The sequence below is a fragment of the Haliotis rufescens genome, unplaced genomic scaffold, assembly GCF_023055435.1.
Source record: "Haliotis rufescens isolate VD_foot unplaced genomic scaffold, xgHalRufe1.0.p SCAF_2, whole genome shotgun sequence".
NCBI classification, from domain to species: Eukaryota; Metazoa; Mollusca; class Gastropoda; order Lepetellida; family Haliotidae; genus Haliotis; species Haliotis rufescens.
This window is the reverse complement of record NW_025963890.1, coordinates 66,045,474-66,068,978: the sequence shown is the minus strand read 5'-3', so window position 1 is coordinate 66,068,978 and position 23,505 is coordinate 66,045,474. Positions and strand designations below refer to the sequence as shown.

General features: G+C 41.7%; 1 protein-coding gene across 4 annotated transcripts in view; it reads right to left on the bottom strand.

Annotated features, from left to right (window-relative positions):
* LOC124134543 (scavenger receptor class F member 2-like) overlaps nt 1-18,113 on the bottom strand; it is a 46,064-nt gene extending 27,951 nt beyond the window's left edge. For 2 of the 4 annotated variants that reach the window (XM_046499424.2, XM_048400414.1), the window contains exons 1-2: nt 17,962-18,110; nt 3,268-3,366 (exon numbers count right to left, since the gene is read on the bottom strand). In XM_046499424.2, coding sequence (XP_046355380.1) covers nt 3,268-3,366; nt 17,962-18,022 — 160 coding nt within the window. In that variant the 5' untranslated portion in view covers nt 18,023-18,110. Of the gene's footprint in view, nt 1-3,267; nt 3,367-17,961 lie in introns of all 4 variants that reach the window. The other 2 variants (XM_046499423.2, XM_048400415.1) reach the window with 2 other exon arrangements.
* Between the last annotated feature and the right edge of the window lie 5,392 nt (nt 18,114-23,505).

Below are 23,505 nucleotides of genomic sequence, written 5' to 3'. Positions count from 1 at the left end.
GAGTACAATTAAACGTGCATATTTCTTTTAATTCTTCTCCATTATTCCTTCAACGCTTTGGCCAGTTGTCCAAGTGTCTGTCGCGTATGTTGTCGTTGACGTACACGTCTGTCGAGTTAATCCCACAGATGCTCTATCGGGTCAAGATCAGGATATCTGGAAGGCCGTGGCAAGAAATTGAGGCTTGAATTATGAAGGAAGTCAACAGTGACACGAGCTGTGTACGGTGCAGCGTTGTCATGTTGAAACAACTCCCTATGTTGTTGATAATCGGAAGTAGGTGACATTGAAGATGTAGCGATTTGCTGTCACAGTCCCTTGAACCACGACCAACAATCTCCGTGTGAAGGATATGGCTCCCCATAGCATCACATGTCCGACACCGAAGCTGTGGACCTGTCGAACGCAGTTCGGTGCAAAACGTTTATTTCGACACTGGAGAGGAAATCGTGATTCATCACTGAACCAGACTCGCCGCCAGTTTCACAAGAGTCCTGTACGGTTTTGGTCCATCGCATACGTTGCCGTCGATGCAATCATTTCAATACAGGGACACATACCGGACTTCTGGGTTTAATTCTCACCTCTCGCAGATGATTCATGTTTGTTTGGGCCCATATCCTCCTCAAACCAGGCATATGTCCTACAGTCCCGGTGGCAGTAGCATGTCGATGACGTAGATGAAAGACTCGAATGTAGAGATCTTGTGCAGGGGCGGTGACACTTGGTCTAAAACTGCTCGAATGATTTGATTTGATTTGGGGCGGGTATACCAATCCAATAAATAAGATGTGGTGTTCTGGTGTCCATCTGAGCTTATACCCTGATTTGTTATAAAATGACTGATAGTTGGGGTGTAAGTAATCAAGAATTATTACCCATACAAAATGTTGCAAAGGAATATTTACCAAACAGAAAATGTTTCAGAGAAACATCACCCCAAAATTCACTAAGTCGGACATATTTCATGAAAAACGGAAAAGAAAAAAAAATGACAAATGCCCTGATTGGCAAAAGACACCAATTCATCCCCAGGTCTGTACACATTTAAAGTCCAACTTGTTTCCATGGAAACCAGAAACATTAAAATTGTTTAAAAATCGTCAAACGTGACGGACGAACGGAATGACCGAAGGACGGATGACGGACGGACGGCTCCCATTCCTATATCCCCCTTTCACTTCCTGGCGGGGTTTACAATGCAGCTTCAATATACATTCACGAAGACAACTCACACAGGTGATTTTGTAATGTGAACAGCATGCAATGATTTATTAGCTATTAGGTGCTCTGATAGCTATTAGGTACTCTGACACTTTTAGTTAATTATAAATAACGCTCTGCCACGACTTGCTGAAAATCCACGTCTACGCGAAGTAGGTATGCAAACTGGAATGGCACAACAAATCTACAGCATGGCAACATTGAGGATGACGTCACGTTAACAAGACAATCATATGGTTGTGGAGCTTCGGAATCAATACCAAACTCCCTCATAAACAGCTCGGACAATTCCTGGGTTGACCAATCAGTGGTAGAGCCGTACGTAACCGGTTGAGGTATCACAGGATCCGGAACAGAACCGGCTTGTAACGCTCGCTCTGGAGATTTGGCTGGCAAGAGTAATGTTGCGACACCTTGCTGCCTCAGACAGTCGACTGCAGCACTAGCTCTGAGGACGTGAGTTGTCATCCTGGATCTCAGACTTCTGACCAACGCGCTTGTCAAATGGTATGACCACTGTACATAAAACGTGGTCCACATAACGTTAATGATCAAGTTCCCTTGCACGATCTTCCAATCCGTCCTGTTGTCATATAGGATGCCAGCTCAGACCATGCTGCCACCACTGTACATAAAGTACTCTTCGATAGTTCCTCTCTCAACGCTGTCTCCAAACACGTCCTCTACCATTTGTAACGCGTAAACCGAACATCAATTCATCGAAAAATTTGGCTGGTCTTTTTAAGTCCACCGTTGACGACCTCCAAACTGCACACATTGTTGTCTGAGGCGCCTGTGTACCACAGTCATGCTCATTCCTCTGGAAGGACGTCTTGAATTCAGACCCGCAGTTTTCAACCTGTTTCGTATCGCTGACGTCAAAAGTTGGCTTCCCGTGGCAGCCTCAAAGTTGTCCCTCATTACTGGTGCAGAAATGAATCTTTTCCTTTACACATTGGTGAATCCATATTGATCCTGCCACGTAGCATCCTTCCATGTTGTCTTCCATCTTCCCCAACCGTTTGCCGATATTGTTCCATCAGTCGGGATATCACACTTTTACACATTTACCTAAGTGTCTGACAAAAGCATTCTGTGATTAGCCATCTTCAGTCATGCCTATTACGCGCAATCTTTCATTTTCTGTAATGTACACTTTTGGAGGCATATTGGTTGTGACGTTAACCGGCACATGTAATTAAAACATGACGTATCACCGTGGACGACAAGCTCTACATGTAAAATGTGCAAAGTTTGATTGAGTTTGCTATGCCCGCTTAGTGACTGGTGCAACAAAGCTGGCCATTTCATTTTATATCTGGAACGACAGGGGTTCCCTTAAATATTGTTCCTCGTTTATTAACTTGCCTCCAAATCGGACTAATTGCAATTTTGCCAAGCACCTAAACGATGTCAATAAATACTGAGCCGCAAAAGAAACGTCACTTCATGAAAATACTTTTCCCACTGGAAAAACAATGCATTTTTGGAGACACTCTTTTTTTAAATTGGTCTGTATCCAAATTTAGTGTTAACGAACCAAAAGTGCCAAAAATGTACATATATTGGTCGCCAAAACGTCAAAATCAAAATGCACTTGCGTTTCCTTGTGCCCTTTCTGATAAAAGGGACGCCAATACGTGGATCCAACATTCTTGTATCGATACTAGCGCCATGCCAAGACTTACGAAGAATCAGAGAAACCAGGGTTTAGGACGACTGCATGCTGGCCAGACGGCACGAATGGTTGTCAATGCTTTTAATGTCCACGTGAGAATCATCTACAGATTACAGCAACGATACCAGGTCACCAACAGCTTATCAGAAAAGGCGTTATTTTAAGTAAAAACAACATACAAGTGTTGATCAGTCTAATATTCATTCATCTAAATATATCTGATAACTTTCAAAATGATTTCTAAACGTTTTGCTATTTCTTACATTATGCGTTCGTGTTGGCCAAAAAAATCCTTATCATCCCTTGTCCAATGTAAACTGACTCTCTAAATTGTGGTTGATCTGGTTATGTAAAATTATTCTTACCATACTGACATCGACTTCCCGTGAATCCAGCCTCACATCCCGACTCACACGTTGTTTGGTGAAGGTTGCACTGGCTTTTTACACTGCAGTGGCATTCACCTGTAATGTGAACGTAACCAGAAGTATGAAATAGAACAATACCACGGTGGGTTCATTTGAATCAGCCCAAGGTCTGTTCACACCCGAAGACATAGTGATCTGCATGCTAAAGGAACACACTTAAGGTGTCTACCACACCGTTGACCACCAACAACAAACAAATAACAAAACATAAAAAAACACTTATAAAACTAAAACAACCAACAATAACAACAGCAAAACGAAACATCGTCATGTGCGAAGTGTATGTTTACTGCCACTGAGCTATGTGGTGCAGATATGTTGGTAATACATAATATACACCTATTTTAACCTTATCTTACTCGCACATGCTCGTTTTTACTTAACTTGTTCTTAACTATTGACATATACAAATGTTCACTCTCGGTGTTCGAGCGACGCTATATGGGAACCTAATTTAGTCATAAATAAGTTATGATTAAACACACAAGTGCTGGTATCTCAAAGATATGTAAAACTTCGGTTGGTGGGCACAATATCATATAATCAATTACTCTTAAAGTAAGCCCATAGAGCCAGGGCGTTCTCCTACGCAGGCACGCGTGGATGCAATTTTGCACATAAAGCGAACTAGATAGCTACGTGTTACATGTATAAGCATAAATTGCAAATACGTACACCAGGGCTTGCTTTCCGACGTAGACCTCTCATATACCGACTTGAGTATATAAAAGCGACAAGATCGTTCCATGATCATAAGAAATGTCTCCTAAAATCAGAATCCATTGTTCGGTTCCGACTTCATTAGTAGCATGTATTTATGATTCACTATCAAATAGTGATAATGCTAATATCAGGTGTTTACGAAAATGTGAAAGTAACCTGCCCCAACGCATGGCACTCGTCACAAACACATGCAAAGGCAAATCAGTTGTTCACCTAAAAGGCCAAGGACCACATTTTACTTAAGGATGCGTAGAATTAGATACAGTATTTACACACATGTGCTGATATGATCATCCTTTACTCTTCTTAACAACCGAGTACTGTTCCATACGATTGTATATTTGTCTACCGCTGCACTCAGCAATATTCCAGTCATTTGACGGCGGCATGTAAATAATCGAACTTTGACCTGAACCAGAGTGACCAGTGAGTCCCGCGCCGACGGGGTAAGATGGTAGCAAGTCATCGTGCCTGACCACCCGATCCACTTAGTGGCCTCTTTCGACAAACAGGTTGATGGAGACATTATATTTTACAACACGGAATACCCATGGGTCCCCCCGACGAATCAACAGTGACATGACCGTTCTGACGTTACTGGTAGCCAATGCTCTTTCAATTAAGGATTGGCTTTCACTTGTGTACGTTCATTGGAGTATGAACCTTCATAGAGTGAGGGCCAAACTGTATGAATGTCGGAGCTTGCGATGACGTCCATACAACGTCCCTCACTGTATGAAGGTTCATACTCCAATGAACTCACGCACAGAGAAAGTAATTTTTTATACTTTTTGGTATCACTACTTTTTACCCCAAAGGATCTATTACGCAATATTCAATTCCTGTGACTTCATGTTTACACTGACAGCAATACAACAACCAGCTGTATCGCGGAATATACAGTTCCTCAAAACGAGAGGTGACATGAACGTATGTATGCTCAACATGCTCTACAGGAACAACGTTTGTAGTTTCTTTACAACAAATTTATTCAAATAATATCATCATAAGTTGAGGAATGGCTGATAAGAACTACCTCAGTAAGTCAGTCACAATGACAGCGCGTCGTAATACATTACTTCAAGACGTCAAAATGGCCGACACAATAAACGTCGGGAGATATTTCGGAAGTTGTTAATGAACCTGCGGCGGTTACATGTTTTAGTCATCATTGATCAACTGGTCGATCATTGAAGGGTGATTTAAGATGTTTATTAGACACTAAGGTAAATTCATAGATTGCTGTAGACTGTCTATGTCAGCCTAGACACGGATCGAGTCGATACTTCGATACTGTGGATGTGCATTTCTTCGATTTGTTCACTAAGGTTCGGTCGTAGCGAAGATATTCGTAAACGATCATACAGTCAAACTCTGTGACGTTGCTCAATGTATACTGAAACGCTGAGTTTAAGATTAAAGGTTCTAAATGATGAGAAAGAACGCTTCTGTATGTATTCGTGCAAGGGAATTCCCAGGGGTTTCCCTAGGAATGTGGAAGTAATCCGTGAGTGTTTACGTCATTTCAAGAACACACACACACACACACACACACACACACACACACACACACACACAAACACACACACACACATATATATATATATATATATATATATATTCATTTGCACCAGTCATGTAGTCTCACATACACTTCCTGAAGGTCATTCCTGTAGCGCACACACGTCACCATAACCTGCTGGAGGACATGGAGATCGGTTTGTCCAGCTCTACTGATCCAACTCCAAATGATGACTGAGCCTTCTAAATAACGCTGTGTTTGGCTACGTTGGAATCCTGATTTTTTCTGTGACAATCTGTGAAGTCTGGACAGCATCTCGATCCATCAGTGAAAAGTACTTGAGCCCAGTTCGGCTCTGTCCAATTGATCTTTAGCTCAATCAAAACGTGCCAAAGGTTTTCAAGCACATCGTGCACATCGTAAACTTCGTGTCCATGAATGCATGCCTCTGTCCGTTCATCGTGAAATTAAGGTCCTATATCGGTTACTCAATCATTCTGAACCGGGATATTTCATCTTTATTTGTTGGATGATCATCAAACCTTGATCCTTTGCAAACTGTGAGACAATATTGCTGTCATCTAATCAAAATGTATAATTTCTGCGCACCATAAACAATACAATTGCCATGAATCTTTTCAGAATGATGCATGATAATCACATATACAAACACTTTGTCATGCCTACTCATCGTGATCCCTGTAACAAAGTGTCGGAAGGTTTGACTTCATATTCTATTAGTTTGATGGCCTGTTGTACAGCATAATTGTGGTGTCAGTTTTTTTCAAATGGTCAATGCTCGTGATAGGGGTCTGTGTCGGAATCAAGGTTGTAATATTGCACCCGAGTCCACAGAATGTTTATAATGTATCTTATTGGTACTATTATATTCGTTGGGACCACCTATGACCTTTTAGCAATATTTAAATCCACGATGGTTGCCAAGATGGAATCTAAGATGACCACCAGCTTATGTTTACTTTCTATGCTGTAACAAATCTTCAACTCCAAAAATACAAATATCTTTTCCCCACTTCCCCATTCTTAATATCAATCAACGATCAAAGACAAAGCATTTGCTATGCTTCTACAACACTATTCATTTCTACACGTTGAGTATCAAACTTGAGCAATCAAGTTTATCCAATCATGTATCCTTGGCATTTTCACAAGCTTCGTCCCCCATGCAAACTTGCTTCTCCTGCACTGACACAGGTCACTCCTCTTGCATGCTGATTTCTTACATTTGCATAATGTGAGTACATCAACTGCAAATGGAGCTGGTTCTGTTGACAACAGTTAGTGAGTAAGTTGGGTTTAATGCTACGCAGAATAGCACAATTCTATAACGGCATGTCAGTTTGATGTGGGAGGAAAGCCTGAATTAATGCAGGTCCCAAATTTTTTCCACTTTGTGAAACCTGCTAGCACGGGATATCGTGCATATAAGTAGGCTGACATGAGAACTGGGACGGGAGGTTCTGAAGAACTAGTGCTTAGTCCTTCCTATAATACTTTCTTTGTCACTTTTGACAGAGGTGTCTGTATCACGTCATGTGTCTCAAGGCTTGATTTAGGTCATAATTGGCAAAAGCTACGTTACACAGGACATACAAGATCTATTGGTTGCTTCTCATGCTCCGCTAGTTCTGCCATGGCATATTTGTAAGTTTCGGAAGACTTATGTTGAGCAATTCAAGGAACTTTTTATTGCCGATTTCCCGGACAGCGTTGGTGATATCACAGCCTGTGAGTTCATGAAATCCTTCAAGGCAGGATGCAGCGTTGGTCCTGGACTGTCTACAACCTTTCGTAAACAGAGCTCTTCCTGCTTACTTACGAATAAGCCCAATGGAATCTCTGGCGTTGACGTTTCAATTGACTTGAATTGGGTCAATGTTTCTGTTTTTGACTAAAGTCCTCGCATATGCTGAGAAGCATTTATCATTTATGCTGAGTCAACCACAATAGAAATGTTTGGGTCGAAACATTAAATCTCCCCAATGAGCTGCAAAACAAGTGATCATAGGTTTCCGGAGGTTCGAGTTGGTCGTCCCATGGAGGACTGTTGGAGACCACCTAATTAAGTGTTTTGTCAGCCATCATTGTATGTAAACCAGGTCGAGTTTCTACCTCAATGCAGTATAGACCCGTATACTGACTTGACAAACTGACAGCCCTTGTACGTGAGTATATAACAAGGCTTGTGAACCCGAGATATCGTTTTGTAAACGTTTTTCTTTACTTGTATGCAGCAGAATCTCTGACGTGAACACACTAAAGATTATTAAAAATTAATATATCGATTTAAGTTTCAACAAAATCAGTAAATGCGTTTTCGTGTCACTGGATTATATGATCCATCATCACTTGATTGTCTGGTTTGTTTGACCCGTGAAGATCCAGGGTAGAATAGGTCTTAAGCCACCCATGCTTGCCGTAAAAATGGACTATGCTTGTCGTAAGAGGCAACTAATGGGATCGGGTGATCAGGCTCGCTGACTTGGTTGATGCATGTCATCGTATCCCAATTACGTGGATTGGTGCTCATGATATCAATCACTGGATTGTCTGCTCCAGAATCGATTATTTACAGATCGCCGTCATATAGCTGGAATATTGCTGAGTGCGGCGTTAAACAATCAAACAATCAGTCAAATCTGGTTTGTTTACAGGCCGCAGTTGCATTCCAGAAGATCTGCATTGTGGACCAAAGTCAGGCAACACATTCAACAAACGCTTTTTATGCTAACTGTTGCGGGAGGTATCGGTTTGGCAGGACATGCTTTACCCTTTTCGCAAAAACCTGGTGTTATCACTGAGTTTCAGTGATCCAGTCATTTACTTTTTACCGTTATTTTGCCTTTTACACCAAATGGGATTTTCTGTTTCGGGGAATAATCGAGACTGGTTATTCTCTGGCGTTGACGTTTCATATTAGCTCATGTCATGGAAAAACATGACATATCAATAATATCTTTGGCATTCATGAAAATATTAAGGACCACAACTACATTTGTAATTTATTCTACGACTCTCTATTGATTAAATCATTAATTAGAATATAACACAAATTTCTAAATCATAATACCTGCAATGATATAGTGAAAACGGTTATGTAAACGGATGAACACATCGGCTCAAACCTTCATACATCTTAACTCAAATGCTTGTTGAAAGACATTTCATACTGAATTCCATTTGCTGGTCTTAATACCACTTTCAACAGGAACCACTGATTGATATAATTATTTCTCTGCTTGGTTCAGACCCTATCAGCATACTTGTGTCATGACTAGGCACATGCATCGGCCTCTCACTAAAGGTGGTGATAACAAAGTCTCAAATACACCCCTTCCTCACACCCACACAATCATCACCATCCTGCTCTCTCCCTGTCTTTGTTTCCCATTTGCGTCATGTGCATTTAACTGCGCTGGGAATAGATATCACGTTACAATATACTTAACTTAATCACGTTTGAAACAAGTGTAAACAAGACAAAAAGTGAACAGGGTTCACTAATAACCCCGACTTCGATTCCAACATATTTCCAAGTTCAAAACATGAACTCAGAAAATCCTCTTAGCGAAATAAAACTTTGCACTGCACGTCTCCTATTAGTATAGAACCTGTACCCCCAAAAGAATCCATAAAGAAGTTTTCAAGTCATGGGTCGCACAAATGTCAAAGTTAAACAATATAGTTCACGACATGAAAAACATATCAAACTCAAACTTTGCACTGCACCTTTTCTAGTAATATGGAAACTGTTCCCTAAATTTGAAAAGAACCCATGCAGTGGTTTTCAAGTTACAGGTCACACAAATGTTAAAAAGATTTCAAGAATTAACAAAATGAAAAAAAACTCTATGTTTTTCGGAAAATCCAAATATTGAAGTCAAACTTCGCCCTGCACCTCTCCTATGGTTATTAAAAGTTTTCAACAAGTTTAAAAGAATCTATGTCGTAGTTTTCAAGTTTTAGGTCACACACAAAATGGACGGAAGGAAGGACGGATGGACGGAATTCCTTTGTATAAATATATATCCCACCTTTTTAGGCCGGGGGTATAATAATCATGTTATTTGCATCATTTTCAAACCCTATTGAAACAGTTGAGGCATAACCTTTTTAACGTTAATTGCAAACATGGATAAACTGTTCACATGAACTTCCTTTATTCCTTAAATTACTTTTGTTGTTGTTACAGGTACATCTATATGTTCTATGCTTCAAAGCATTTATTCACCTGATGAATGAGTAAGTAAATGCTCCGTATTGTTTTGTAATAAAGAAGTTGACATCCATATATTCTCTTGTTTATGTGTATCACTTCTAAATGCCAGAATTGACACTTGATATCTGTCAAACTATTGCACACTCTAGAATTGGTCGTAAGAGGCGACTAACGGGATCGGGTGGTCAGGCTCGCTGCCTTGTTGATGCATGTCATCATATCCCAAATGCGTAGATCGATGCTCATCGTATCAATTACTGGATTGTCTGGTCCAGATTCGATAATTTACAAACACCCTTCATATAGCTGGAATATTGCTGAGCGGGGCGTAAAAGAACAAACCAAACAAACCATCCAATCCAATGTGACTTGGATCAACAATCTACCAGAATCTCCGTGGGGTGTAAACAACACATGAGGTCAGAGGAAGGATGGTTGTGGGCGTGTGACAGGTTTGTCCCCTGAATTTATGATACCTCCCGACCAATATACCAGATATATATTGCCGCGTGTCCTCGGCTTAAGACAGTCGGTGTCACACAAAGAGGACAAGCCTCTCTTTCTGTGTACTCGCATTCCGGGCTTTAAACCCAAGACCAATTAACCTGCAGATCCACAGCTATCATCTCCACACCCGGACAAAAGAATGTTCTCTGAAGAAGGTAAATCATTTTACGTTCTGTTTGTTTGATCGCCTTTTGAAATAGTTCAAATCTATTAAATTGCATAACCCGGATCCCCAAACTGAAAATAAAAGCAATACGTTGATCCGCAAATTAAAATATTTTCCATTGATTAAATGAGCATGTATATCAAGGTTTGCGTTGTTGTGAAAATCGCTGGCTCCTTCTTTGAAAGCCCCTGCAGCACTGTGATTCCTAACTCACACACAGTTGAATGCTTGCATCGTTGAAACGGCACTGCTCACGCGGCTAACAAGGCAAACACAATCTGCATGGCGGATAGATGAATTAGTTGGTTCAAGATACGTACGAACACAGGCAGCACTGTTTTGTGTCGGATAAGTGTTTGAGGCTGCATTAAGTGTTATTACACCGTTATTGTTTGTAAATGTTGTGATCTCGTGATCACTGAGTACATGCAGTGTACAGTTTAGAAGTAGTGTTATAAAACATTGCCGCACACTTACATTTTTCTTCGCGGACATAACCCCAATCTGATTTTTTTCTCTATGACATAACTCCTCACGAACGTTTCCCCAATCAGATTTAACCACTCCATACTGACATTTCCCGATTAGGACATACCCCAATGCGATCATAGCTACCATTTGATCTCAACTTAACACTGACTTTTCCCCACTGCGACATACCCCAACACTGACTTTTCCCCACTCCGACATAACCCCACACTGACATTTCCTAACTCGGACATACTAACATTTCAACACTATCATTTCCCAGGTGAGACATAACTCCAAACTAACATTTCTCCACTCTAATATAACCCCACAATGAGATATGTTCGCTCCGTCATAACCCCATGTGACGTTGACATTTCTTCACATGGTTAATTACCCACATGTGTCGGTATGATCGAACAACTGACGACACCACATCCTGCCTAGCTTCCTCTGTGTTGTCTTTTCATTAAAAAGACTTAACACGCACGACGAACATTTCAGTATTAATCAGATTCACATGTAAAGATGAGTTTCTGCCGCCCAGCTAACTTATTGGAGACGGATAGTTGACGATGTTTCTACCACCCAGCAAACTTGTTGGTGACGGAAAGTTGACGAGGTTTCTGCCGCAAAGCAAACTTGTTCGAGAGGAAAAGTTGACGATGTTTCTGCCGCCAAGCAAACTTGTTGGAGACGGATAGTTGACGATGTTTCTTGTTGGAGACGGATAGTTGACATAGTCCGTAACCATATTGGGATATTCCGAACAACAATTGGTGAGATTTATTACTTTTGTGGTTTATGAAGAATTTTTTTTCCACGTTTTCGATGGAAAAGGGAAAGCGACCAGTAGTTTTCGACTTTGACCAGGTTTATATTACTGCACATAAAAATGTCCGTTCCAGGAACGTGCATGGCTGTACTTACTGCAAGAGGATTTCAAAAGACATCCTGAAAAATTGAGAATGCATAATTATGACAGTGTGTTTATGAATTGGAAGATCTGTATTCGAGTACTAAATCAACGTCAATATAAGTAGGAATTAAAACCAGCAATCACGTAACAAACACAACATACTGTTTATGGTGGAACTTTATAAACTTCGAGTTCTCAATAAATAGGTGTTTACAATCATTTTATGCCAGTTCCACGTCCTTTTTACGGTGTTGTTTTACAGCACCAGAAGAGAAAAATAATTGCTTCACAATTGTCGTTTGAGCATTTGATGGTGTATTTCTTAGTTTACATGGTTAGACGTTTAACTATCAAAAGAAATTGTTCGTAAAATACATTTCGATTGTGTTCACAATATTGACACTACTATCAATATGAAAGTTAACAAGAAGGTTATATTTAATTGACCACTGATTCCAAATTTAACCCACGTTGGATCTTCATTGTCTTAAAAAGTGAAAAAGATGTAAGATCACTGAGCACAACACTCAGAATTCTCTATTAACAGTAAAGTCGAGGGATTTTCACACGGTTTGTTGAATAGGATAAATACGTGTGTTGAGGGGATGAGCTTCAATTATCTCAAACTCAATGAAGAGAAGACTCAGTTTTTAATCCTTGGATCGCGACAGCAAGACAGAAAGATTCACCCTGACTCTGTATACCTTCATATTGGTGATACCACTAGGTACCCAACTGCCAGTGCCCGTAATCTGGGAATCACTTTTGATTCAACAATGGCCATGGGCACTCATATTTTACTAACCAGCAGAGCATGCTACCATAGCATCTATAACATCAGTAAAGTCCGCCATCTACTTGATACTCCAACAGTTATATTGTTGATGCAATGTCTTGTGACCTCCAAACTGGATTACTGCAATGCATTGTATGCTAATTTTCCCATGAAAGCATATCAAAGCTACAACGCATTCAGAACTCTGCAGCTAGATGCATCTCTAAAGTTCCAAGATCCAATCACATCAGTCCTGTCCTCAAAGCACTACATTGACTTCCAGTCTCCTTTCGTATAAACTATAAGATATGTATCATCACTCATGACTGCCTCAACAATAGCGACTATCTCAAAGATCTCCAGAGCATGCTCTCCGATCCTCTGGTGGAACTCTACTGTATCAGCCTCTGTCTACTTCTGCTATGTCTGACCGTGCCTTCTTCTTTTGCAGTCCACAGTTATGGAACTCTTTGCCTTTGAATCTGACAAACTCTGCTTCTAAGGAAAAGTTTAAGTCTCACCTCAAAACCTACTTCTTCACTTCAGCTTTTCAATGGATCTCCAGATTGTTGGCATATGTACATAGACATTACTTTTAAACTTTGTCACAGCGCCAGTGAGCATCTGTCGATGGATATTAGGTGCTTTACAAATCAATTATTATTATTATTATTATTATTATTATTATTATGAAAGTTTTGTTTCAGACAAGTGATGTTTTTGATCAGGGCTTCCAGACATAGACCTTTTCTTTAAAATGATAGGCCAAGCAACCCACATGTTTCAGAACACTAGCCTAGTCCAGAAGTGATGTATGTTTTTTGGTCGACCCTTTATAGTACAATGTCCAGGGACGTTATGAGATCGTAACCCTGTCTGGCGCTCGCGATCGGCATAAAACACCACTTGGTTAAACGCCATTCCATTCTAACCATAATTAAAACGTTATTTATTAAGAACCCTTGGAATACAAAGTATATAAAGTTCCAGCAAAAACAGTATGTTTTCTTTGTTACGTGATTGCCTTTTTTAATTCCTACTTATATTGACATTGATTTGGTACTTATTATACATATTCTCCCAATTCATAAACACATATGCATTTTCCATTTATTCAGGACGTTTTTTTATAATACTCTTGCAGTAAGTACAGCCATGCACGTTCCTGGAACGGACCTTTTAATGTGCAGTACTATAAACTTGGTCAAACTTCTGGTCGCTCTCCCTTTTCAATCGAAAACGTAGAAAAAAATTATACATCGTAAACCCAAAAATTCACAAAGCTCACCAACTGTTGTTCGGAATATCCCAGTACGGTTGGTCGGTACAGCCGACAATTAACAAAGTTGACGGTGTCAACTATCCGTCTCCAATAAGTTAGTTAGGCGGCAGAAACATTGTCAACTTTCAGTCGCCAACATGTTTGCTTGGTGGCAGAAACATCGTCAATTTTCCGTCTCCAACAAGTAAGATAAGCAGCAGAAACTCGTCTTTACATGTGAATCTGATTAATACTGAAATGTTCGTCGTGCGTGTTAAGTCTTTTTCATGAAAAGACAACACAAAGAAAGCTAGGCAGGATGTGGTGTCAGTTGTTCGATCATACCGACACCGTTCTACATGTGGGTAATTAACCATGTGAAGAAATGTCAACGTCGCATGGGGTTATGACGAAGCGAACATATCTCATTATGTGTTTATATGACAGTGGAGAAATGTCAGTTGGGAGTTGTGTGTCACTTGGGAAATGTCAGTTTTGGGTTATGTTTGAGTAGGGAAAGGGCAGTGTGGAGTTATGTCCGAGTTGGAAATGTCAGTGTAGAGTTGTGTCCGCGTTGGGACATGTCAGTGTGGAGTCATGTCCGAGTGGGGAAATGTCAGTGTTAGGTTATGTCGGGGTTATGTCCGAGTTGGGAAATGTCAGTGTCGGGTTAGGTTCGAGTGGGGACATGTCAGTGTGGAGTTATGTCCGAGTGGGGAAATGTCAGTGTGGAGTTATGTCCGAGTTGGGAAATGTCAGTGTCGGGTTAGGTTCGAGTGGGGACATGTCAGTGTGGAGTTATGTCCGAGTGGGGAAATGTCAGTGTGGAGTTATGTCCGAGTGGGTAAATGTCAGTGTGGAGTTTTGTCCGAGTGGGGAAATGTCAGTGTGGAGTCATGTCCTATAAGGGAAATGTCAGTGTAGGGTTATGTCAGGGTGGGGAAATGTCAGTGTCGGGTTAGGTTCGAGTGGGGACATGTCAGTGTGGAGTTATGTCCGAGTGGAGAAATGTCAGTGTGGAGTTATGTCCGAGTGGGGAAATGACAGTGTGGAGTTATGTCCGAGTGGGGAAATGTCAGTGTGGAGTTTTGTCCGATTGGGGACATGTCAGTGTGGAGTTGTGTCTCAGTTGGGAAATGTGAGTGTGGAGTTATGTCCGTGTGGGGAAATGTCAGTGTGGAGTTATGTCCCAGTGGGGACGTGTCAGTGTAGAGTTATGTCCGAATGGGGAAATGTCAGTATGGAGTTTTGTCCGAGTGGGGACATGTCAGTGTGGAGTTATGTCCGAGTGAGGAAATGTCAGTGTGGAGTTATGTCCGAGTGGGGAAATGTCAGTGTCGGGTTAGGTTCGAGTGAGGACATGTCAGTGTGCAGTTATGTCCGAGTGGGGAAATGTCAGTGTGGGGTTATGTCCGAGTGGGGACATGTCAGTGTCGGGTTAGGTTCGAGTGGGGAAATGTCCGTGTGGAGTTATGTCCGAGTGGGGACATGTCAGTGTGGAGTTATGTGGGAGTGGGGAAATGTCAGTGTGGAGTTATGTCCGAGTGGAGAAATGTCAGTTTGGAGTTATGTCCGAGTGGGGAAATGTCAGTGTGGAGTTATGTCCGAGTGGGGAAATGTCAGTGTGGAGTTATGTCCGAGTGGGGAAATGTCAGTGTGGAGTTATGTCCGAGTGGGGACATGTCAGTGTGGAGTTGTGTCTCAGTTGGGAAATGTCAGTGTGGAGTTATGTCCGAGTGGGGACATGTCAGTGTGGAGTTATGTCCGAATGGGGAAATGTCAGTGTGGAGTTATGTCCGAGTGGGGACATGTCAGTGTGGAGTTGTGTCTCAGTTGGGAAATGTCAGTGTGGAGTTATGTCCGAGTGGGGACATGTCAGTGTGGAGTTATGTCCGTGTGGGGAAATGTCAGTGTGGAGTTATGTCCGAGTGGGGACATGTCAGTGTAGGGTTATGTCCGAGTGGGGAAATGTCAGTGTGGAGTTATGTCCGAGTGGGGACATGTCAGTGTAGGGTTATGTCCGAGTGGGGACATGTCAGTGTGGAGTAATGACCGAGTGGGGACATGTCAGTGTGGAGTTATGTCCCAGTGGGGACATGTCAGTGTGGAGTTGTGTCCTAGTGGGGACGTGTCAGTGTGGAGTTATGTCCCAGTGGGGACATGTCAGTGTGGAGTTATGTCCCAGTGGGGACATGTCAGTGTGGAGTTATGTCCGAGTGGGGACGTGTCAGTGTGGAGTTGTGTCCTAATGGGGACGTGTCAGTGTAGAGTTATGTCCGAATGGGGAAATATCAGTATGGAGTTTTGTCCGAGTGGGGACATGTCAGTGTGGAGTTATGTCCGTGTAGGGAAATGTCAGTGTGGAGTTATGTCCCAGTGGGGACATGTCAGTGTGGAGTTATGTCCGAGTGGGGACATGTCAGTGTAGGGTTATGTCCGAATGGGGACATGTCAGTGTGGAGTTATGTCCCAGTGGGGACGTGTCAGTGTAGAGTTATGTCCGAATGGGGAAATGTCAGAATGGAGTTTTGTCCGAGTGGGGAAATGTCAGTATGGAGTTATGTCCGAGTGGGGAAATGTGAGTGTTGAGTTATGTCCCAGTGGGGACGTGTCAGTGTGGAGTTATGTCCGTGTGGGGAAATGTCAGTGTGGAGTTATGTCCGAGTGGGGAAATGTCAGTATGGAGTGGTTATGTCTGACTGGGGAAACATTTTTTGTGGACTTATATCATAGAGAAAAAATCAGATTGGGGTTATGTCCGAGAAGAAAAATGTAAGTTAGCGGCAATGTATCATCGCACTACTTCTAAACTGTACATTGCATGTGCTCAGTGATCAGGAGATCACAATATTTACAAACAATAATTTTGTAATAACACTTTATGCAGCCTCAAACAATTATCCGACACAAAACAGTGCTGCCGGTGTTCGAACGTATCTTGAACAAACTAATTCATCTATCCGTCATACAGATTTAGTTTGCCTTGTCAGTCGTGTGAGCAGTGCCGCTTCAACAATGCAAGCATTCAACTGTATGTGAGTTAGGAATCAAAGTGCTGCAGGGGTTTTCAACAAGAAGGAGCCAGCGATTTTCACAACAACGCAAACCTTGATATACATTCACATTTAATCAATGGAAAATATTTTTAACTTGCGGATTAACGTATTGCTTTTCTTATCGGTTTGAGGATCCAGGTGATACATATTAATGTATTTGAACTATTTCAAACAGAACGTAAAATGATTTACATTCTTCAAAGATCATTCTTTTCTCCGTGTGTGGAGGTATGATAGCTGTGGATCTGCAGGTTAATTGGTCTAGGGTTTAAAGCCCCGAATGCGAGTATAAAGAAGGAGAGGTTTGTCCTTCTTGTGTGACACCAACTGTCTTAGGAACAGGGCACACGAAGCAAATAATGACTGGTAATATTGGTCGGGAGGTACCATACAGCCTTGGGACAAACCTGTCACGCGCTCAGGCAGAAATACTCAAACCTTTCCGCTATCTTGGTTTTTGCAAAGGAAAGGCTACCAACGTTACCTTTCAAAACCAACATGGCGAGAGGGCATAAATATTTGAGAATGGGAAGCGGACAGACTTTTGTAGCTATAATTTTGATATTTGCATTAAGATGAATACCTTGTAAAGAACATGAGCAGTCTGATTGGTAGTTTACATGCAGACAAGTTGTAACAGTTTGCCGGTTTTTTGAAATTACGGCTTCAGTTTGTCTCGGATTCTTTCGTACGGAAAGAGATTAGAATATGTGTTTATTTAACGCGAACTACAGTATCCTAAACAAGGCACCACAAGGCTATTTTATTGGAAAGCAAATATTCTAGGTTTGCGAAGTAAAGTTACCCAAAATGGTAATGTACGTTTATTGATCATACAGAAGGATAATAACACATAGATTTGCATCCCTCGCCGTAAGTGTGACAAGTGCCAACGAATGTAAACACATACGCACTTGTTATATGTGCATTAGATGTAGGAAGGACGGAGTCAGAGTGAAAATATTGCTTACATTATTATATAATTCCTACTTACCAAGGCTTAGCCTGCACTGCAACAGGAGAAACCATATCGCAATGATATATGATACATCCATTCCGAAACCATCACACACTGACCTGCGAGTACTGTGTAACTGCTAACTACAGTATGTGCATTCTGGATTCAAATGTCATCATCGGGCATGTCAGGCTGAAGAGTCGGAACAGGCCGCGATGGTGGGATTGCTAAAATAGCATTACGGAACTTTAAAACGAAATACGTTTGGGACGTTTTATTGAATCAGGAGAACTGACGAAGAAGAAAACAGTATTTAACGACTGAACGTGATCACTATTCTACAGATATCTTTTCTGTTTATGTTTGAAGTCAATATGATCACCGGCTTTGACTACTCGTCAGTTTACTTCTGTAGTGTCAACAGTCACCACCAGAAGGACAACAAGTGCAGTTCTGGGATGTGTTTCAGAGACAGGATACTTGTTCTGTCACTGCTTCAGAACATACACTTTTACAACACACTATGTTCAGAACATTGAACAATATAATTTTCATCTTGAGAGATCTGAAACAGGTTTTTTTCAGAGTATTTTCTCCAGAATTATTATTATTATTATTATTATTATTAGGTACAGATTAAAATTTTAAAAATGCAGTAAAGAGGGTTTGGGTGATCCTGACACAGTCAGGCTGGTTAGGACTCATCATCAGCTCAGGACCCTTGCCCCCTCTACACGCAGCCCAGACAGCGAATGGGACTTCTCCCAGGAAGCGCTGCCTAGTCAAACCCAAACGCCAGAAGTAATGGCGTTAGGACACAAGTACCGGTTTCGAATACCATCATGGCTTGGCGCCGTATTAGATTTGGTCTTTTTAGGCAATCTGAACCTAGGATAGGTAGAGACTTAATGCTGGTGTCTACACCCATGTTTTGGGGGTCAAGAAATTTGATTTTAACAGTATTTACGTTATCGACTCATTTCTTAGCATGAATTCAAAATGGCGGGCATTGTATTTACATCCTGTTACCATTTCTTCATTTTCAATTTGCATCATTTCAAAATGGTGGCCTTTAAAAAAAAAAATCTTTACTCTTTTATTGGATATGAGACTGGCAAAGGTGTTGTCAATAACTTTTTTGAGTGCATTTGGTGTCATTTTCAAGTTCCTCCTAATTTCAGGTTAAGTAAAGATGGATGTACCCCAATGTGCCCTCTGCTAAAGTCATATCCAAAGACCAAGAAAGTGCTACTCTCACCCAAAAAGGATGTGACGGGATCCAGGGAGCCAGTGAACAAAGAGGTGTGGATACCAGTACAGCACCTGGACAGAAGGTGCACAAGAAGTGCCGACAAGAACACTGCAATGCTAAGTGTATTGCATCATACAATCACAAGAGGAAATATGATGCTGAAGATCAAAACTGGACAACTCCCACATTAAGATCTGCAGACTCCCCCTTCAAGAACTATGAACACTCCATATTTTGTGGTACGGGTGACAAATATTGTCAAGTTAGTACCAGTCAAAACATTTGACTTTCAGACATCAGTGTTACAAACATGCACAAATAGAAATGATAACTGGGCACAGAAAGTTAAAGCCAGAATAGACTTTATCAATGACCTTCATGTAGCAGATGCAGTCTACCATCAAGCTTGCAGTGTGAATTTCAGAACACAGAAGCAGATTCCTCAAAAGTATCTTGCAAGTGAAAGTAGATCTGCAAAGCAAGCCAAACTTGGAAGACCACAAGATGACGTGCAAGCTGAAGCTTTCATGAAAGTAATGAAGTACCTTGGGGAAAATGATGAGGAGCAGACCACCATACATGACCTCATAAAAATTATGGGTGACTTCCTAGTTGACACTAACGCCGAGCCCCACAGCTTTCCTCACATGAAGAAACAGATCCAAAAAAAGTTCTGTGACAAAATTATAATAACTGAGATAGATGTGAAGCCAAATATTGTCACCTTTTCGAGCACTGCACAAACTGTAATTAATGAATTCCACTTATACCAAGCACATCCAGCTGAGAGCTGTGGGAAGATAAGCTGCTGCAAAGCTGATCAAGAATGACGTGAAATCTGTCAAAAAGGCAGAAAGAAACCTATCCTACTTATACAGAATTGGCTTCGGTTGAAGAGGACAACTCATTCCTGCCAGAATATTTGAGAGTTTTCCTCCAAGGTCTATTTGCAGGTACAGATGCAATGCAGAAGGTGGCCTCAACAGGTCAAGCCATTATGCAGGCCATACGCTCCCGAGCAATATTGGCACCGCTTCAAGTAGGCTTAGGCATCCAGTTGCATCACCATTTTGCTTCCAGATTCCTGATTGAAACACTGTACAAGCACGGTTTTCCCTGCAGCTACCCAGAGGTTGCATTGTATGAGCGCAGTGCAACAGTCAACAGTGGGGTGGAAATTCCAAATCTGACACTCAATAACTTTGTTCAATATGCACCTGACAACGTGGATCATAATGTTGTTTGGTTGGTTGGTTTGTTGTTTAGCGCCGCACTCAGCAATATTCCAGCTATATGACGGCGGTCTGTAAATAATCTAGTCTGGACCAGACAATCCAGTGATTAATATCATGAACATCGATCCACGCAATTTGGATCGATGACATGTATCAACCAAGTCAGCGAGCCTGACCACCCGATCCCTTTAGTAGCCTTTTACGACAAGTATAGTCGCCTTTTACGGCAAGTATGGGTTGCTGAAGACCTATTCTACCCCGGAATCTTCACGGGTCGGATCATAATGTACGCACCCTAGATGGTCATAACACATAGCCACAGTAACCCCTGGTACATTCAGTTCAAAGCCTATTTCAAGACTAACTACCACCTTAGAGCAACTTGCTACTTCTGGTCGCATTGAGATCAAGCAATTTGTGCCTGAATGTGATGGTCTGCAGTCACTACAATATGGAAAGTTACAAGATCATCTTGCTGAGGACGCATGTGGGAATGTTGATCTCTTGTGGAGCATATCTTTGCCCCTCAGATCACCTCGCCCTCTCTGGTCAGGGTTGATGCAGTTGGTGCAGAGAAATCATCCATACAGTTTTTGCCGATGACTGACATGGACCCAACTGGCAAGACCTGTCGGTACTGAATGCTGCTGTTTGTTACTTCACATGCCAGGCAGTACAATGTCACACCAATTCACATTTGTTCAACCACTGTTTCAGAAAGCTCTGATAATTCAAGAAAGTGCCTGCAAGAACGACGAGATAAAGGAACTTGTACTTAGAATGGGTGGCTTTCATACAGAAATGAGCTTTGTGAGAGCAATAGGACATCTTATGGTAGACTCAGGTCTGAAAGAATTGCTAGAGTGCATATATGCAAGCAACACAGTCGTCCACATATTAAGTGGTAAAACGATTTCTCAGGCTGTATGTGCACACTTACTTGTAGTGGGAGTCCTTCATGCTATGCTTGTATCTCATGCATTTAGCATTCCACCTCTGTGTGTTACATCAGACCAGAAAGGTACTGAAAACACAGATACATCTGCAGAAAGTGATCTTGAATCTGTGCAAGTTACCACTGAGGCATCCAATTTGTCTATGTCATATGATATTGTTCATCAGAGCAGTGATCAAGAAGATGGCACAGCAGATCAAGAATCAGAAGAAGGTAGTAGTAAGGCACATAACGTATTGTAAATGCTGGTAGATGATTCCACAGCGTTGGATGAACAAGAAGGAACGACCTCGGATTCTGCACGTGAAACTGAAGATTCTGCAGGTGAAAATGCAACTTATGCACCAATGCCAGATATCCTGATAGCTGCTGGTAAACTCTATGATGACTTGATGGCTGGGTCTATTACCATTGAGAGTATACAGGATTCTCAGGTGTTGCAAGACATAAAGCAACAACTGAAAGCAGCAAGAGATGCCATGTAAACCAAACACACTTCTATTATGAGGCTGCAGTATATCAAAGCTGAACGTACTGGTAATTGGAACCCACACCTGAAGTCAATGCAAGATATGTTCACCCTAACTACACTAAATCTGTTCACATCTACTTGAGCAAGATGGAAAACCTTGAGAAATAGCATAAAGAAGTTTATCAGCACTGCCAAAATGGTTTCCACGTCGTTACAAGGTCAGATACAGTAGATACTGGGTCGGGCTCTCTGAAGATATACTTATTGAACAGGTGGTGATGAGAAGTCTGAAGACTACTTGTGGCCTTACAAGAGTTCGTGGTATGACCCAGACACAGTGTCATATGTGGCCGCTATCATCTAATGCCTGTTCTGAGGTCAACTTGGCAATGCAGGAGTTCTCATCGGTAAAGTACATGACCAGTGAGCAGCATGATGAGGGGCCAGAGCAAACAAAGAAGAAGGACCAATACAGGGATATGTCCGAGGCAACAGAAGACAGAAGACACAAGAGTGCTCCTGAACTTCTTAACACAAAGAAACCTCTTTAATGAGAATCCAGCACAGCACAGTATTGTGACTGGTGTAACAGCTGATGACACTGTCAATATGGACTCTGCAAGACAGGGGGGAGAGAAGATCTTGAATAATATGGTGGGAAAACGTGTTGCAGAATATACATTCAGGAAGAAGGATCAAGCTGTCACCTTGTCTGATAGCAGCTCAGTAAAAACAAAAAGAGGGAATGGTTCAAATAGATCCCCAGCTGCTCTTTCAGAGACCTATAACATTGGGAACACGTCAAAACAGTCTATCAGAAGCATTCCAATATGAGTTATGTAGTTATCCCCCGGCGCTCTTCCAGAATAAGTGGACCCCACGCCTAGCAAATAAGGTTCAACTTGCTGATACAATTTGGAGTCTGATGCCTCAAGGAATGTTCATACCACCTGGAGACGTGCAGTATGTCCTAGATGGAGGAGCTTTGCTTCACAGAATCATATGGAGCCGAGGGTCAAGATATGATGAGATATCTGAGCAATATGTCACATATGTGAACAGACACTATGGTAAGCCAGTCGTGGTATTTGACGGTTATCTCAGCGGCCTAAGCACCAAGGATACAACACAACAACGAAGAGCAGGATCGCAGGATCACGTGTTGGAGCCCCTGTACAAGTCTCAGGGTCTATGGTCTTCAATGGAAAGAAGCAGGACTTTCTTTCCAACAAGGATAATAAGTTGATCACCTTGCTTGATGAACATCTACGACATCATGGATGCCACACAGACCATGCTATAGCAGATGCTGATCTACTAATTGTGCAGACTGCCTATGACACTGCTGAGAGAACAAGAAAGCTAACGGTTGTCGTCGCAGATGACACAGATATCCTTGTTCTGCTCTGCTTCCACTCTGAGCTCACCACAACAAACTTGTACCTTAGACCTGGACCTCGCTAGGGTGCAAAGAAGCAGCCAAGATGTTGGAACATAGCTGTTCTCAAAGCTACCTTGGGCCCGCAAGTATGCAACAGTATACATTTTGTGTATGCACTACTTGGTTGTGACACAACATCACACATTCACGGTTTTGGAAAGGGAGTTGCACTCAAGCTGATTCGCACTAACAAGGTTTTTCAGGAGCAAGCTGAGGGATTTGGAA